At 42.5% G+C, this 18007-nt stretch overlaps 2 protein-coding genes across 11 annotated transcripts in view; one reads left to right on the forward strand and one right to left on the reverse strand.

Annotated features, from left to right (window-relative positions):
* Nucleotides 1–10204, forward strand: part of LOC121592118 (neurocalcin homolog) — a 113070-nt gene extending 102866 nt beyond the window's left edge. For all 9 annotated transcript variants that reach the window (XM_041913433.1, XM_041913428.1, XM_041913434.1 and 6 more), the window contains 3 exons: nucleotides 1504–1622; nucleotides 3903–4091; nucleotides 4291–10204. In XM_041913433.1, coding sequence (XP_041769367.1) covers nucleotides 1504–1622; nucleotides 3903–4091; nucleotides 4291–4485 — 503 coding nt within the window. In that variant the 3' untranslated portion in view covers nucleotides 4486–10204. The remainder of the gene's footprint in view (nucleotides 1–1503; nucleotides 1623–3902; nucleotides 4092–4290) is intronic.
* Nucleotides 10205–14072: 3868 nt separating this feature from the next.
* On the reverse strand, nucleotides 14073–18007 carry LOC121592119 (flightin). 2 transcript variants are annotated; one of them, XM_041913439.1, is made up of 5 exons: nucleotides 17903–18007; nucleotides 16189–16349; nucleotides 15755–15907; nucleotides 15538–15620; nucleotides 14073–14319 (listed from the first exon to the last, which is right to left on the reverse strand). In XM_041913439.1, exons 2-5 carry the CDS (start codon nucleotides 16305–16307, stop codon nucleotides 14264–14266), a joined length of 411 nt encoding a protein of 136 aa, XP_041769373.1. In that variant the 5' UTR covers nucleotides 16308–16349; nucleotides 17903–18007; the 3' UTR covers nucleotides 14073–14263. The 2 variants fall into 2 exon arrangements, with proteins under 2 accessions (XP_041769373.1, XP_041769372.1); XM_041913438.1 differs by having other exon boundaries at nucleotides 14073–15620.

Raw genomic sequence — 18007 nt, forward strand, 5'->3', positions numbered from 1 at the left:
AATGCAGTGAGCTGTAGTTGATGTATGGTCATTTCTATATGCTCGCAGCAGTCTCAAATACAGGGTTTTCCAGGAGTTCTCATAGCTGTGGGACACTTTATTGACTGCTTCTTACGTGAAATGAACTTAATGTAAGGTGAATTGGACTCTATAGCACCCTTGTTGGACAAATCCAATAGGAATTTCCAATAAGAGCTGTCCAAAAAAGGTGCCATAGAGTCCAATTTCCATCATATGAAGTTCATTTCGCATAAGAAAGAGTCAAGGAAGTGTCCCACAACTATGAGAACCCCTGGAAAACCCTGTATTAAAGAGTTTCTGTAAATATTCAGCTGTATTCACTAGCGCTCCCTTCACGAAGATGAACCATTGCAGAGGTCATTTTCCCATCAAATAGGTCAATAATTTCGCACGCCATATAAAAGCCGATCTGCCCAAAAACAAACAAAAAACCCACTCGGCCCAAGGAGTGGTGGGCAGGCTTTCAACTTGCACACAGGCCAGTTAATAACATATTTATTTCCATTTCCAGTCGCGCTCGATTCGATTACTCTCGGCTAAGCGCGCCGGTTGAAACGGTCGATCGCACCGAGAATGGCTGGAACGCGCCGCAGCACAAAACACAGACACAGAGAGAGGCCTGAGAAGCTTTTCCAAAGAATTGTCTTGAGCCTGCGGGGAGAGCTACTGCCCTGCCCGGGGGGTTTAGTTCGCGATGTGTTTTTTCGTTCGCTGCTGCTTCCGATTCGATATTCTAGCGCAAAAGAGCGAACGAGAGAGAGAGAGAGAGTGGTATATTGTATGTTTCCACACTTCTTGGGAATCTTAAAAAAAGCCAGGAGCATCTCTGTACCATTTTGGACCCTTCAGGAGGAGGGTGAGAGTTTTGGTGGTTCTTTGTGGGCGCTACCGGTACCGGTGCGCGCCCCGTTTTGGTGAATGCGGATAAATAAATAATCGAATTCGAAACAATAAATTTCCTGCATTGGAACGATTTCCCAAACGTCTTAATACGATATTATTGTACCTATTCTTCATTCTACTCTACTCGACCAAACACACACACACACACACACTCGACCATTTCCACCTTTGAAACAGTGAAGATTCTTTATGTTGGATGGGCCTTCCCTGGCTGTCTTTTGGCTCCACTTTTTTCCGTCTACCGTCGAGGAGAGCGGTAATCGTTATTCGATTTCTTCATATGTGTGTTTCCTTCCAGCAGGAAAAACAAACTCGAACAGCGCTTGAAATCATATTTAAATTTACGTCAACATGTCGACTTTAGACCCTTCTTCCGCTCGAGACGCACACCACGCATCGGTCGATTGACGTAATCGTGTCCTGAAATGGGGGGGGGGCATGCATGTCGGTGGCCATTTTATTTTGTCGTTTAGCTTATATTTGTTTTCACTGGGTGTGATAGCTGTTTTTTTTTTCTTTTATTTGTTTGCCTTTCTCACACGAGGTTTTGTTCTTTTTGTCTCTCTCTTTCATCCGCAGATGCTGAGATACAGGAATGGTACAAAGGCTTCCTGAAAGACTGCCCGAGCGGTCATCTGTCGGTGGAGGAGTTTAAGAAAATTTATGGCAACTTCTTCCCCTACGGCGACGCCAGCAAGGTAAGTGGAATGTTATCATATTCCCTATGGATCTCTCTCTCTCCCAAACTGTTTATCGATGTCCTTTTGCGTCGGTTTTCCTTCTTTTTAATGTGAAATCGTCTGAAAGTCGCCTTTAAGCTTCATAAAGCAATGGCGAACAAACGAACCATCACAAACACACTGTGTGAGAGAGAGATAGAGCCACTGGCTGTGGCAAAACAGTAGATAAAATATTCAAACTTCAATATTCAACATTAGCACGATTGTTGCGTCCCGCACCGGCAGCCCTACACAGCCATCGTGCGGAGGTTCATTCGCGAACGCCACTTTGTCGGCACCCGCTTTGATCCTTATCGTGGAGATGTTTGCTTGCTTCATGTTCGTCCTCCAGCACCACCACCACAGCAGCAGCAGCAGCAGGTGGTGGTCGCCTACATAGCGGGCCCGGAAAACAAAAATAAAAAAAAATCCCGGTCAAAACCGTCCATCTCACGGCGGGGAGTTGTTGCTTGAAATTGAATCAACTTTCCACGTATTGCTCCGTGGAACTTCCTCCCTTCCCTCCCACGCACCGGCGGGAGCGGATTTCACTGGAAAATGTCGAGTTCGTTCCGCGCTGAGTGGATTAGCAGTGGAGATGTGGAAGATTGTTTAAAACGACCCACTCCCGATGCTGCCGGGGAGCTCTCTTGAGTGCCGTCCGGCAATGGAAAAGTCAGTCCCCGAGTGGGTTTCGGTATGGACCGTGTTCTAAATCTCGCGCCGCGAAACGCTCCCGCGCAAAAGGAGGTCCTAGTCAATTCAATCTGAATTGCAACCGTACGCCAGGTAATTAGCTCGGGCTTTTTTCGGGGGGAGCGGTTGAGATTAAAATTTGTTTTCAAAGTGAGTTTTTTTTTTTTGCTTTTTGTCGGTCCTCCTCTTTTTCTGTGGAATCCACTAATGCGGATCAGGACCTCAAATTACTAAGCTCCACGAGAAATGCATTGAAAGTACGGCTGTGCTTAGGACTAATTTCGCTGAAATGTAATATCGGCTGATGAAATTTACATTGAACGGGAAAGTTTTTCGAAAGCCAAACACACCACCGATAGTAGAGCGAAAAGCTTGACTCCTTTCGAAACGCATTAAAATTTAATACTCTACTTCACACCGTACCAGGCGTTTCCATCGTCGTACAAACTACCAGGCGTCTCCATCGTCGTACTAACTACCAGGCGCCTCCATCATTGCCTTCGTTCCTAGCGTTTCGATAATTAATACTAAAATCAAACAATAAAAAAGTAAAGCAGTTCTTTCTCCTCCTCTCCCCTCTCTCTCCTGCCATTAGTCGAGGCCAAACGGTGGCCGAAGCGCTAAAACCAATCAATCATGTTTTCACCCCTCTTGGAAGGCTAAATGGCTCCTGGCTGGTGGTAAAAAGTAAAGAAGGTGCGCTCAGGTATATTTCCTTCCGCTCACGCACCTTCCAGCTATCCATTAGTGACGTGGTGGGAGGGGAGGGGGGGACAGTTTCGAGGGAATGGCCGAGTGGCGGATTGAAATGAAACGTTTTGAAAACAAGTGGGGCAAAAATCATAAATCTGTGTTCGTCACGGGTCAGTGGAGGTCCGTGGAGCGGCTTGATTTTTCACTACATTTCCTTCGAAGGTTTCCAGTTTTGTTTATTCTATGTATGTGTGTGTGAATGTCTACTTTTTCCCATTGTTTCACGAAAAAGAAGGGTTCCCGTGCTTTGACCTTGCCTTACCGTGACCTTGCACAGCCTTGTTTATTGTGAGTGTTTTTGGTTAAATATTTCCCTTTCGACACAGTGTATGTGCGTGCAGGTGCTCCTGTACTGAGGGGCGAATCCACAATGTAGCATACCGGGCTCGTTTCTCAATGTCAAACGGGAAAGGAAAGGAATTGTACCTTTGTTCGGGTTGCTCACCGGTTGCTCCACACACAATTCACCTATTTGCCGAAGAATGCGAAAAAAATGCGAGAGAACAAATCGCTCTCAACCCAATCGCGAATTGCAGTAGTTTCGTTTTCTTCTTCTTTTTTTGTGAAATGAAAATCGATGATAATTGGACTGGTAATGATGATTGATCAACCGACTAAAAGGAACCTACGTCACGGCAAAGCAAAGCAAAACAAAAAAACGTTACACACAACACAGCACATTTGTATTTTCTCATTCCCCTGCCTCGTTGGCAATGTGTTCCCACTTTTCCACTCGAATCACTTCTTCTACCCCCTTTCTGTTGCGCTTTCTTTACCATTCTCCTTTTCCCCTACTGCTATCAATTTCAGTTCGCCGAGCATGTGTTTCGAACGTTCGACGCGAACGGTGACGGTACGATCGACTTCCGGGAGTTCCTGTGCGCACTGAGCGTTACCTCGCGCGGCAAGCTAGAGCAGAAGCTGAAATGGGCGTTCTCGATGTACGATCTGGACGGTAACGGATACATCTCCCGACAGGAAATGCTGGAAATTGTTACCGTAAGTCCCGGGCCGGCCGGCCGGCAAATTGAAGCCGGAAACGCAATTACCTTTCGCACGTCGCTCGCTTTTAGCTCGTAAAAAACCCAAAAGCGCACGCATTTCGTACACGAAACCAACATTCATTTCACTGCCAGGACATTAACGAACATGTCGGACGCTAATACTCTATCCCTGTTTCTCGTTTTGTTTTCGCCAGGCAATCTACAAAATGGTCGGCTCGGTGATGAAGATGCCCGAGGACGAAAGCACGCCGGAAAAGCGGACGGACAAAATCTTCCGCCAGATGGATCGCAACAAGGACGGCAAGCTGAGCCTGGAGGAGTTCATCGAGGGCGCGAAGAGTGATCCGTCGATCGTGCGGCTGTTGCAATGTGATCCGCAGGCGCAGTGAGCAATTCCATGCTGAAAACTACACAAAGAAAGCGACACAGAAACAAACAAACAAACAAACAAACAAACACATACAAAAACAGACATAACAGCATGCCTGCAGCCAGCAAAACGCAAGCGAAACTAACAGCCCAAAACACACAAACAAAACACACAAACAAACGAAAGCAACAAATACTACAAAATGTTTAACACACACTCTTGTACACAAGCAAACAACAAAACATGCGACATGCTATTATAGGTAAACGTTAAAAAGAAAAAAACAAAACACTTATAAATATATGCCCTATACATATTTTTTCCCCTTACACAACTCAAAACTTAACATTTAACGTATCTAAAAAGAGAAAAGAAAAAAAACGAGTTGATTCAGAATCAAAACATCACTGCAAAACTAGCTAAACTCCATCGAAATTTCCTCAACGTTTTAATATATTGTGTAAATTGAGCTAAACGAAAAAGAAATCCCAATTCGAAAGCTGATGATGAGCGTTCGCACTGAATTGATTATGAATTAATAATATAATAACTGCGCTAGCCGGGTGTGCTAGTACGAAACGGAAGGTTAACTATTTAAAACAAAACAAAACAAAGAGAAAACAAACCGCGAAAGATAATTAGCAAAGCGGCGCAAACTTTTCTTTGTTTCCTCCTGCAACGGAAATTGTGTTCTTGCATTTCAACGTGCAAGTAACAACAACACGCGGAGCGGAAAGCAATTGTGAGGGAAAAAAATTGTATAATTTTACAGCTAAACACGTTGCGCACCAAAACATAAATCCAGAAAACGTTGTACTTTAAAAATTGGCTTTGTTTGACGTAACAAAAAATGAGATATTTAATATTAATCAAACGTACTTTTTGCTAACTTATTATCCATTTGTTTCCTTCTCTCAATCTCAATTGGGCTAACATGTATCTGCTCTTCTTTTTTTTATATAAACTCAGGATTCAAAGAATTTCAAAGCACACAACTAGGTTTAGAAGTGTATGATCATTAATTAAGGTTTTTGTTTTCCGTTTTGTCCTATTTGAAATATCAACATTGTATCGCCATCACGTGCCACCTTAAACGACAAACTAAAACATACAAAGCCCAGCATACACACAAGCATACAATACAAACAACTCAAACACCACAAATATGCCATATGCAAATGCAATGATTCTCTGCTTGTTTGTCTCTTCCCGTTTTGTCGATGCGTTCGCTCCCGTGTTACCCCGTTGAGTTGAGGCCGAGCGGAGTAGGTTGCTTTGCTGAAAGCGCCGTGGTGCGCAGAAGAGGAAACGGGCTGGATAGTACGTTGGCGGGTGAAAATGTAGCTCCAGACATGGCACGCCGCTCGTTGTGGTCGTACGAGCAGCCCGCTTTCCTCTTCTGTCGTGAAGACGCGTGACGCAGACGGGATCATCATTCTTCAGCAGTTTCGTTTTACAATAAGAAAATTGTTTGTTTGTTTGTTTAATTTACTAAAGAATATGATCCGATTCTGTGCCATGCATATCGAGCGAGTTGCTTGACACGGTTGCTCTACGACAAGCTTCGAAACGCAGCTCAGCTCAAACCACAAACAACGACGGGGTGGTGAATGGCACCGCAAACGGGAACCGCAACAAGGCAGCGCTATAGCGTCTAATACAATACAACCAATACACTGAATGCCGCACACGCCATGAAAAGCAATACAATACAGAGCAACACATGCCACCACGAGTACATTACACACCATCAAACATACACACACACAGTGGCAAAGAGTCACTAGAAGAAATAGAAAAACAACACAATGGAATTTTTCGCTGCCTCCGCGTACTCACCTAGCAAAAGAAGCGCCCGATGGATCGAAGGCGGCCCCAAGCTGTTGGCCGGGGCGGCTGGATGGGCACAATGCACTGTATGCACTCGACACACGCAAACACACAGAACTCACCTCATGCAAAGAAAGCAAACCCGGCTGTGTAGAGCTGTGTAGCAATAGTGTGTGCGTCCGTAGTAGGCCGCGGCGAAACTGTCAACCGTGCCCAGTCAGTGTGTCACGCGGAACAAATCGTATCGGAATGTGAAAGAGTGTGGTGCGTGTGTGTGATTGTATAGGCAGGGACTAACAAAAAAATAAAAGAAACAAGCGCGAAAAGAAAAACCCGTGTGTGGCGAGCGATAAGGTAAAACCAAACTGTACGGAATTGAGCGACTGTTTTGCGGAATGGGGCCGTAAAAACATGTCCAGCAATTGTTTGTAAAGCCTGAAACAAACCACAGCCTCCACAATCGACGGGGGGAGATGCAAAAGACCAGAACGAAACCACGGCACTGATGTATGTAGCAAACAAATAGCAACAGCAGCCATATGTAGAGAAGCAAACAAACTGTGCAAACACGTCGATCTTCCGATTAGCAAAGCGTGTGGTGCGGTAGTAAGTTTTGTTGTTTTTCGTTCGGCCCTTACACGCCTACTACTTACCACTTCTTCGAGCGCATTCGAAAGGGAGCGAAAAAGCGAAAAGAGCCATCTATAGAATCCACTTTGCGCAAAGCATATAGAAAAGAAGGGACACACTCACAGCCTAAAGCGAAAGCATTTGCGTTGCGTTTGAAACCCCAAAATCTCCTTCATAGTTTGTAGTTCATATCAAAAACACAGTTTGTTTTGAAAGTATTTCTCTGCTTCTCCGTTTTTTTTTCTCTCTGCCCCCCAGTGTGTCATGTATTATACCCCATTAATGTTTCAAGGGGTGTGTGTTTTTTTTTCGAATTTCCTTCCAATCTCTATGTCTCACCCGTGCGACATGCCCAATATCCGCGGGAGCCCCTTTTTCTATTGCTATTATTATTATTATTATTATTATTATTATTAATTATCGTTATTATTAATTATTATCCAAATGTCTGATTTCTACGCGCAAACCGTGGTATGGAACGCCCGCGCAAGCAGCAACCGGTTTGCAATCATTATTTATTATTGTTTAGTCACTACACGTTGATCGTACCGGTTATATTGTTCGATTTTGTTCCGGAAGACGGGGACTCATCTCACACACTCGTGTACTACAATATTTACGATTTTATGCAAGCTTTAAACAACTCCTGACCCCCCATTAGCAAGCCCCCAGCATCACGATCGTTCCCCAGTGCGCGAATTATTATCATTTGTTTGTAAAACCGTTTAGATATTACAGTTCTGACACCAATGCAAGCTGTTAACAAAAGAAAACAATGTGTTTTTTTTAATCGAATTTATAAATTTACCACTCGCAATCTCCTTTACCTTTCGGTGATGAAACTGCTCGGAATCTTTACTTTTCATACTAATCGCTGTACTAGCTAGAAACATTTTCCTTGGTCCGTTTTGTTTTGCTCTAGACAATTATTTAAAGAAGAAAAACGCAGCAAATGACACTGTTAGAAACAAAAGGTGTGAGTGTAGAAACACGTGTATAAGTGTGTTGGTAAAGAGGAAACTTGAACTACACGAAACTACACGAAAAGAGCTGATAAAAGAAACATTATTTCGAGTCCATACGTAGTGAAGAGAGAGAAACCATACACACATAGAATGTTGAGCGTAAAACTATAGCGAGTGGTGTACGATCGTACATATATAAGTTTGTACAGTCTTTTGATTATATACATTAAATCTTTTTATTTTATTTAAGCCGTTCGAATGAGTTTCCGTTTTTTGTTGTGCTTACTCGTCGCTTTCTCTTTGTTTAAATGATTTGGTTTTTTCATGAAAGAAATTATACTATATGTTGCTTATTTATTTGCATGCTTCTTAGCTCTAAGTAACTCAGGAGTGTTCTAAAAAATAATCTAACGCTTGTGTTGTCCAATGCCACACAGGTCTGGTCGAACGCAATGGAAGTCTGATTCCTTACCCACAGGTCACACGCGTTAAAGAATGTTCTCTCGATCTTCAGCTAGAAACTAAAGTCGTTAGTTGAGTTTATTCCTAGTTAGTGTATACTCATATTATAGCTACTTGTAGCTCTTTCTCTAACTCCGTCTCTATCTTCTCTATTTAAAGGAAAAATGCTATATGAAAACGTTGTTACAAAACAAAATGCGTTCAAGAGATAATGTTATTCCAGATAGCGAAACACGAATCGATAACAACAACAACAACAACATCAAACATCTACGTAGAGCTTTTACATTATAACATATCGATACATACGTACCGTACCGCGCGTGTTTTGTCCCCAACTGGTTCCTTCTCTTCTATTTACTACTATTTGCTTACTCCAAACGGATAAACGATGTCTCCATTGTCGTTTGTCGAGGCGGCAACATGGTTACTTTCAAATTTTAAACCATCTCGTAGAAGAAACTATTTTAACCCATCATCCCCCCCTCCCCCCTCGTTTGATCATCGTACAAAGAGGGGGTGAATGTTTTAATCCCACTTCTTCCGTTCCGATCTCTCTTCATCTCTAGGCGTATCGTATATACTCACGTGTGTTTGACCTTTTACCCTTCCCCACCCATCGTGTTTGGGTTTTATTTGGCGTTTAGATAAAGTTCCACTTATAACAAATATGAAAAGAAGTTAAAAGGAAGGAGGGCGGTATACATTACAGCACAAGCGTCTTACGATCGGAATATGAGAGAAAGAAAAAAAAACAAGATAACCAACAACCCTAAATCGCCCCCATGTAACAACCACAAACTGTGTTGAAATTGTGTGTGTGTGTGTGCGTATGTTTTCAATGTGAGAGAAAGAGGGGAGGGGTTGAGGGGGCGTGTGTTGACCGAAGTTACTATTTCTTGAAGGAATTACATTTTGTGTCTGGACAGAAATGTTTGTGGTTAAGGTTTTGGTAATGATATAAGAGCCGTACAATTGAATTGAATGTACCTCCAACACAAAACTTTGGGAAAATGCAGCTAATGCACCCAACAGCACTAGGATCAATAATCATTATTATTAGGACAAAAAGGGGAGAGACGCGTCGAAGGGCCGAAGTGAAGAGATAAAAACAAAATATTATGATTATGATAAACCAGAGATACAAAAGCATACAGATAAGCGATTATGATAATTAAATGATTGAAAACAAGCAAAACAAACAAAACAAACAAATCAAGCTCTGTGACATTTAATTGACGTTTTAGAACACACACACACATACAAGCGTAAGGACTGTGTAAAGGATAGGTATGAAGATAGAAAAAAACACACACACTAAGAAGACTCTTAATTCGTATAGTATTCATCTCCTTACCAAAGGGCACACACACAGACACATCAAGTTTGCATCGGTTTGAAATTTACTCTCTGTACGTGTTAAGCAAACGAGTGTAGTAGAAAGAGAGCGATACATTTGTCACGCTTCAGCGCTCTTCGTTCAAACACACACGAAGATGAAGAGAGAGAGAGAGAGTGAGTTTGAAGATGTTTGTTTGTGTGTTTGTGCGTCATAAGGAACGCTTAGTATACACTCTACATACTTAAAAAATTAAACGGAGAGAATTAAAATGGTAAATACAAAAGAAAAAGGCGGTTAATGCATTAACAAAACAAACACAACTGACATAGATAAAGCGAACAAGCACACTTGCACACATAATGGGCATACTACACACATGGTATATGTATGTGTAATGTGTGTGAGTGTGTGCGTTAGTGCATTTAGATAGTATTTTGGAAGTAATGTGGAACGCAAACAAGGGAGGAACGGTCAAATTGCATACATTCAAAGCCAGGACTGGCGGCAACCAAAAAGAAAACAAATACTATAGAAGAGACACTTTTGTCAAGCGAGACACAACTACCTGATTTATGGAGTGCACCAACTAGCAGCAGCAGCAGCAGCTAATTGGCAGCAACTGCATTACGCTATAGTTTATATTATCCGATCCAGTGTGCGAGAATGTTACAGATTTACCCGATGGTCGATAGTGCAAAACGGTGTGTACGCAGCAGCAACAGAAGATGTACGGCCATCAAACGTCATTCATGACGCAAGAGTGGTCCACAACACATTGGGAGACGCAGAGACGATTTCTATGATTATGGTGCATATTTTTTTGTAATCTTACTGAATTAATCTTGTCTGCTCATGATTAGTTGTGAATAACTCCTGCTAGTTTTAGTCTTTTTTATTGAAGTGTACTTTATTTGTCCTAGTTTTAGTGTTTTGTTTTTATATACAAACATCTTCACTTGTTAGATAGATAGGCGAACGACATCAAAGTACTACTACTACTACTACTACTACTATCCTCGAACTCTCCATAGTATACACTCTCTCTCTTCATAGTGTAAAGTATCAAGACGACGCCACTGTGCAAGGGCTGGACGGAACTTTGGGCTGTGTGTATGGGTGTGTGTGTGTGTGCGGCAAAAGCTCGCAAAACAGACAGCCAACGATGTATCCAACCACTTAGCGACATGCATACTTTATCCCCTACTCCTATCCCTACCATTTTGGGCTGCGTTTAAAGCTTTTGGCCCACCGAAAACGGTTCTAAGCTCCAACACGTTCCAACAAGTATAGTTACACACCACCAGCACATAATAGGAAACATATTTCTTCCTCTCTTTCTCCTTCTCTCTACCGCTCTTTGTCTTACGCCATCTTTAAATGGCGAGACAGCGGGTGTAGTGTAGTTGTGTAGTGCGACAAACTTGGCGGCCGCGTGAAACTAATTATACTAACTACCAGCAGTACCACCTGGAGCTGGTGCAGCAGAAACTACAGCCACTTACCAGTGAATTAATCCGACGTTTTTTGCGAAAAAAAAATGCGCATTACAGCCCACTTTCCCAGGCGCGCGCGCGAAATGATTGTAGTGATATAAAGCTAAACCAAAAGCAAACAAGATCTTTAAAATCGATAATATCCACCATTTTTGATGCACAACTTCGTTTTACCACTTACCATTTTACCTGTTGCTCGATTATCGTTCAAATGTGTGAGGAGAAGAGTGAAAAGGAAACCCTTTAGTATTAGCAAAACAAACAACCAACGTACGAAGAATTGAGAACACGATGAGGGAAACGTACAGCGTAAACAGACACCGAAAAACACACACACAAACACGTACGAAAAGGAAACCAAATGACAAATAAATCAAACGCAAAAGGATACCTTTTTGAACCTAACAAGAGAGTAGTACTAACGAAAGCAAATAAAAAAACAAACAAAACACACAAATTAATGAAAAACGATATAATCCCGTCTTAGTGGTCTTTGCCTAGTGATTTAGAGGAAACAAGAAACAGAAGCAACCAATAGCAGAAGATAGTTCTTAAACAAACAAAACACGACATTTAAGTAACAAACAAAAGCAACCCCCGATTACGACGCAATAAAGCCTAATACACCGAAGCATTACACCACTGGCGACAAGCAAGGAAGCACACACACAATGACCACGAAAAACACAAGACAAGAGAAAATAACGCCGAGCGTGAAACGTTAAACCAGACAAACAAACAAACAAAATACCAACTCTATATATTTACTTGCACAATATCTAAGGCACAGCTCTTCCGAAACTTTTCAAAACTAACTTAAAACAAACAAACAAAAACCTAGCTAACTAACGTTTGCGATGATATGAAACATTAAAGAGTAAGCAGCAAAGCAAAGGGAGTAAGAAAGTAGAATAAAAGAGGCAGAAGAAAAGGGATAGAAAAAAGAAAAACAAAACAAACAACACACGGTGTGAAACAATTTATCGAAGGTAAAGGAAACAATATTTTTAAATTAATTGCTAACAGAAAGAAGAAACCAGCAGCACTCTCTCTCTCCCTCTCTTTCTCCCGTTAAGCAAAAAGGTCAGATCTGCAAACATGCAATCAACAACAGTTTGTGTGACACACGTGTTAACCTGAAGCTGTGTGTTGTGCGTTTATGATACGGTGCTGTGGAGTAAAAGTGACAGGTGAAGGTGATTGGCTCTGCTGAAAACGGAGGGAACGAAGAGAACGAAACTAGCTATGTACGAAAACCTATTCCCGAGCTGTACGGTCGGAGGAAAGTGTACGTGCTAGGAAGGCGTGCGCAACGTTGCATGGATCGTGTTGCAAGTGTGTAAGGGAAAGAGGATCACACAATGCAATTGTGGAGACAGGCAGTATCGAGACCTTGAATTGAACTCATTAACTTATCAGTAAAATGCTTGAATTTCTTCTTGAACATAACTAAAGAAGCATTAAAGAAGGTTACAATAAGATCATACTGCTGTGAGGATTGCAGAGCTGTAGGCATCTTGTCACAACGATATGGCTGCAAACAGCCGCAAAGTATGCAATCCGCACGAAACACTTATCGTTCTCGGTGGGTTTTTTTGACAAGGCTGTTGCAATTTAATCTGTTAAAACCATTTTCAAGTAAAACTCTTCACTCTTTTATGCAACCACATGAGAAAGGGAGACAGCGTTGTTTGTGTGTTTCTTAACTTTGTCTTACAAACTTGCAAAGTGGGCATGCCACTTGCTGCATGGAAAATGGCACACTGAACAGCGAAGCGAAGAGCACAGCAAGATCGAACCGTTCCGCAGCAGAACACCTCGGCAAATGGGCGCCGAAGATGATTTGAACAAATCGACTATGTTAAACAATTTAACGGAGAAAATCAATAAAACTCATATAACGTGTTGGAAGATGAAAACAAAACAAAAAACAACGCCCAGATGTGATTTCAATCATTATGCTTTGGTGCATTTTAGTTTAATTTACGTAGCTTAGTTGTTAAGAGCTTAATAAGGAAACGATACTAGACTAATGTAGCAAAGGGTGGAGGTGACCCCGTTTTGTCACTTGCGTTCTGCAGCGGCTACTGCGATGCTACAGCGTTCGTCGAATGTTCAGCCTTTCTGACCGCTGGTGCAGCGCTTCTCCGAGCAGCTCAGTGTAGCTCAGACGGTGTTGGTGCTGGACGGCGGGTGCGTTCGTGCCAGCCGGTTGTACGTTGTGGCCTCGGAATGTCGAATTGGCCGCAAACCCATACTCTCCGAAGGATTTCACTCGACTCCGAAAACGATTCGCATCATCGCGAGCGGCCCGTTGTTCGAAGAGATTGCCACTGGACCGAAGGCGATCGAAAGAACCGTTTAACAATTCCATGTCGTTTGGTTGCTCTGGACGGGGTGAGTTTCTTTTAACACGATAGCGATAGCGTTGTTGCCTTGTTGTTTGTCACTGAACGATTGATTTCATTCTTCAGGAGCGGTCATGATTTATACTCTCACATCCAGGTAGCTTGGATGCTTATAGTTGCCTGGAGTTGTTATTATGCCGTTAAGCACGGTTTGTTACCTTGAGGTCTATTTTGCCTCTTGAAAAGAACAACAACGAGAGAAGGCGTTCCAAACAATTAGAACCTTACCTGTTTCTGACCAATTGGTCTGTGTTTACGGGTGTCAAAAGCAACTCCCAACATTTCAGATTATATTGCTGATTTAAGGCCAAAAAACCCACTAAATTCAGGACAATTTCTTTCTCACTGTGTGTGGTGTTGTAAGTGTGGCAATCGTGTCTAAATTTACAGTTCAAATCATGCCTTTCGAACAGTTTGATAGTCTATTAGTCAGTCAGTCCAGAACCGTCTTGAAAGAAAACTCCAACACATTTCGCTTAGGTTTCAGAGTTACTTTCGTTTATTGAAATTCGTTGCTGTGGGAGCGTTTTGGGTGTTCTATTCTAGTAAGGGGGTGAATGGGGTGTGAAGGTCAGGTGTGTCTCAGGTGTAGCTCATGTAGCTCTGCAGCTATTGTGGTAGCTCTGGCACAGATACGCCAGATGGGCAGAAGGTCACTCCTAACCGATCACCACCGTCGGTAAGTAGAGCTCATATAGAGCCTTACCAGGGGTCGACTTTTTCCTGCACCATTTAGGGAAAGTTTGGAACAAAAAAAAATAGAAGATACAGGAAATAGTAATCGAGCTAATAATTTTAAAAGCATTTTTTTTAATTCAATCAAGCATATTAGAATCTCAAAAAGCGAAAATAACGCAGCAAACTAAAAAGCGGTAGCACACAAAAAACTCCACCCTGTACCCGTTTCGTTGAGAAAGCGGCGGTACCAAATTACAGTTACCCTTTGGGCAAGAACGGGGTAAACTTTCACCGGGTCAGGGTGGCTTGTTTTGTTGCTGTTGTTGTCAGGTTACATAGTTGCAGCGCGCGCGCGCGAACCAGGGCGTGTTCATGTTCACCCCTTTGTGTTCGACTGCAGTTAATAAGCAAGTAAGGCCTACTTAGCGTAAAAAGGTAGCAAAAGGTTTGTTGGGTAGAAAAAAAATAAAAATAATTCCATTGAAACAAAACAAAACACGATTTTTCAAACATCAGGCTACTATGATACATACACACTCGCAAACATATGACTTAACTCTGTAACGTGTATGCGCCAAAGGTGGCCCACACGCACACGCAAAGGGCATTAGAGCAAATTGGCACTGCCCTGTGGGTCGGCTGGTGGGTTCGAGGTACAAGGCAAAGCGAGGGGGGGTGGGAGAAGGAATGCAGGGCCTGCATTTCGAACATTTTTCAAGGCACACTGCAACAGTGTTTTACAGCAAACTTCGAAAGAGAACCTTCCAAGGATCGGGTTTTTTTGGGGACAGGGTTTCGGGGCAACAAGCTTTCGTTTTCGTTCGAGTCTCTCTGTGTGTTGCTGTGGTGCGCGTTAAGGTTCACGTTCGTTTTCATTGTTTGTTCATATTTTTTTGTCTTTTTTTATACTTTCTAAAGGCTCGTTCAGTGAGAAGGGTTAAACAAAACGGGACATATTTTTTTCGTTTTTTTTTTTCAGCGTTTTTTTAATATAAAATTTACAAAGTGCATTTCGTAAGCTAAGCAAGCGGAAGCATTTTTATTGCAAAACGGGATGTTATTAGTTTTTCATTTGTTAAAAAAAAACTAACTAAGCCAACGATAGAAAGGTAAAAGTATCAAATTTGGAGAGGTTTTGTTTTTGCTCTTCTGGTTTTGGTTTGGTAGAAGCAGGATAGGAAACGCATTGGTTTTAGAGGATCTTGCGGTACTTTCTGTTAGTGTATGCCTTCGAGTGGCAGTTGTACGACTTGATCTGATTACTTAGCGTGTACATAAGCTTCTTGTCGTCCTTCTTGTGGCTGATGCTGGTGTAGTTGTACGCATCGTTGATGTCACGAGTGGCGCTAGATAAGGGGTGGAAAGAAAAGAAGGGGAAAAAAGGTTAAAAATAAAGAGAGGCAGAGAAGATGTTTTTACAAATTCATATTTCATTGGGCTAGAACCACTTGAACGTAAGTGCTAGCTAGAGATTACTTACGTCTTCTGCGTTCTCAGGACACGCTCGGCCCAGGTCTGGGGGCGAGGGATCTCCGAGGCAACGCCCCGTGATCGTCGGTCCAGATAGTCGATGACGTCATCGTAGTAGTTTACGCGGTAGTCGTACATGTAGTTGTACTGCAAGAATTGTGGGCTATCGCAAGTAGAGGAAAGGGAAGCTTTATGATCAATATGGGGGAATTAGGAAGATTGAATTTTTTTAAATAGGCCCTTAACAGGGGTTAAAAAAGTCTAAGAAGCATTCATTAAGCATTTGGCGCCTAAAGTTATGTAACACGCATTACTTTTAGAAATTAAATCAAGCAATAGAGACTGTTTTTAGCCAATTGAAGTGAGAACTTTTATCTTTGCTCAGCAAATCTTCCTCAAAATGTAATCATCTTGAATGGTTCGCCCCACTTTCGCATTACTTACCGAACCCAGTGCTTGTAGAGCGGCATCTTGCGACGGTTGAAGTCATCGACGATGTTCAGCGGCTTTGCGCCCGGCTTGTTCTTCACGATCACACCAGTGGAGGCAGCACCATCATCCATGGTTGGGCCGGTTTATTTGATAAAAGAAGCGGGAAAGTGTACCTGCAACCAAAAAAAAAACACCAGACCAGTTTGCCAAAAAAGAAATGGCACGGACCCGAAACGTTAAACAAAGCACAAAGCACTTGTGGGCGGTGATCGATGGGGGGAGACGAATGTTCTTGAATTTTCCTTTTCTAAACTATAAACACGCTAACAATACACGAAACACAAACACACATGCACAGAAGAAACACTCGCTGAGGGCTTTAATGTCGGCCGCGATTAAAATTAGACATCATTTACAATTGGCTGGCTAAGCGTAACGATCTAGTAGGCAAGGTGCGCACTTTTTGCCTGTTTTTCTGTTGGCATCGGTTTTTATCCGATCGATAGTAGTGCAACAGTGCAACGATCGGCACACGATACATACACACCAAACAAGCAGACTTGTCTTCTTTTCACTAGAGGTTTCGCTTTTTTTATTGTAGAAAATCATTCTCTTTGCCTGTCGATCTTTTTCTGGATTGACTCAGCGCATCTGGTGCGTCTGTTACGCGCGCAAACCGTTGCGCGACATTTGCGCGATCTAACAACGCAGTCAAAGTAGGCGGAAGTCTCCATAGCTCTGCTGCTCTGTCAAAAGGGGTTCAAAGAGCAGTCGGCGATCGTTCCGACGGCGATGATTTGTGGCAATACTGTTGGTGATGATCGTGACAGTTTTTCCGTCGGTTGCCCCACCTCTGCCAGATGGCGTGTGGTTGACGAGTGATTTATGTGCAGTGTCGTTGATGGGAGGCTATTTCTTGTTTGGCAGTCCACAACACAACTCGCAGGTTGACATTGTAGTGAAGGGTTGTATCTAGTCCTTGTTTTTAAGCCTCTTGTACGATCATTATTTATCCTCAAAAATAAAAATGGAACAACATTTTCCTTGATGGAAGCAATTTTTCCATCTCGCCGCTGCGATCATCGATCGATGTGCGTAATTAATCGACCATTCAGCATTCCTTCTAACTGCTTGAGCATGTGCTAACGAGCAAGCCCAATTTATAAGCGGCTCGGAAGAGAATAATAAATTATCTTCACACAGCGAGTCGATAAAGGCCAAATTTAGCACGGCATGCACGATCCATTCGTGGCGCGACGTGGAGAACACGGCCAAACAAACAATTTGCGTTGGTCTCTCTCTCTCTCTCTCTCTCTCTCTCTCTCTCTCTCTCTTTCTCTCTCCCGCCTTGCGAAACAAGCATTGAAAGCATGCCAGCCAGGGGTGGAATATTCCATTTTTTTCCTCTTTCAAAAAGAAATGATGTAAGAATAGACAACTAAGCGTACGAATTATTGGAACTGTTTCAAAAATGAACATGTATCAAGGAGACAGATTTCTGAAGTACATGTCCTTTTGTGGTCACAGGCAAATGGAGGGAGTAACACAAAACTTAGTACAACATGAACAACTGCAAACAATTATTGAAACAATGGTCCAAACAAGTTCACAGTCTTATTGTCTTTTTTTCACGTTTAAATTAATAAAAAAAACACTCAACAAACAAACACTAAATTGTTCGAAAGCACTTGGAAGAGGCAAACAACACTCACGAACCCCTCCGTACCTGTTTGAAATTGACTTGTTAGTCCGGTGGAATGAACAGAGAGACTGACTGCTTCCCGTAACCGCACGGTATCGAAATCGACACGCCGTCGGCCGTTCTGGCATT

This window comes from Anopheles merus, chromosome 2L, assembly GCF_017562075.2.
Source record: "Anopheles merus strain MAF chromosome 2L, AmerM5.1, whole genome shotgun sequence".
NCBI classification, from domain to species: Eukaryota; Metazoa; Arthropoda; class Insecta; order Diptera; family Culicidae; genus Anopheles; species Anopheles merus.

Excerpts from the sequence above, each read along its gene's own strand:
- LOC121592119 (XM_041913438.1), bottom strand. The coding sequence starts at position 16,307 with ATGGATGATGGTGCTGCCTCCACTGGTGTGATCGTGAAGAACAAGCCG. Across the intron at positions 15,908-16,188 it reads CTCTACAAGCACTGGGTTCG|CCCACAATTCTTGCAGTACA; the intron begins GTAAGTAATGCG and ends TACTTGCGATAG. Across the intron at positions 15,621-15,754 it reads GTCCTGAGAACGCAGAAGAC|CGCCACTCGTGACATCAACG; the intron begins GTAAGTAATCTC and ends CCCCTTATCTAG.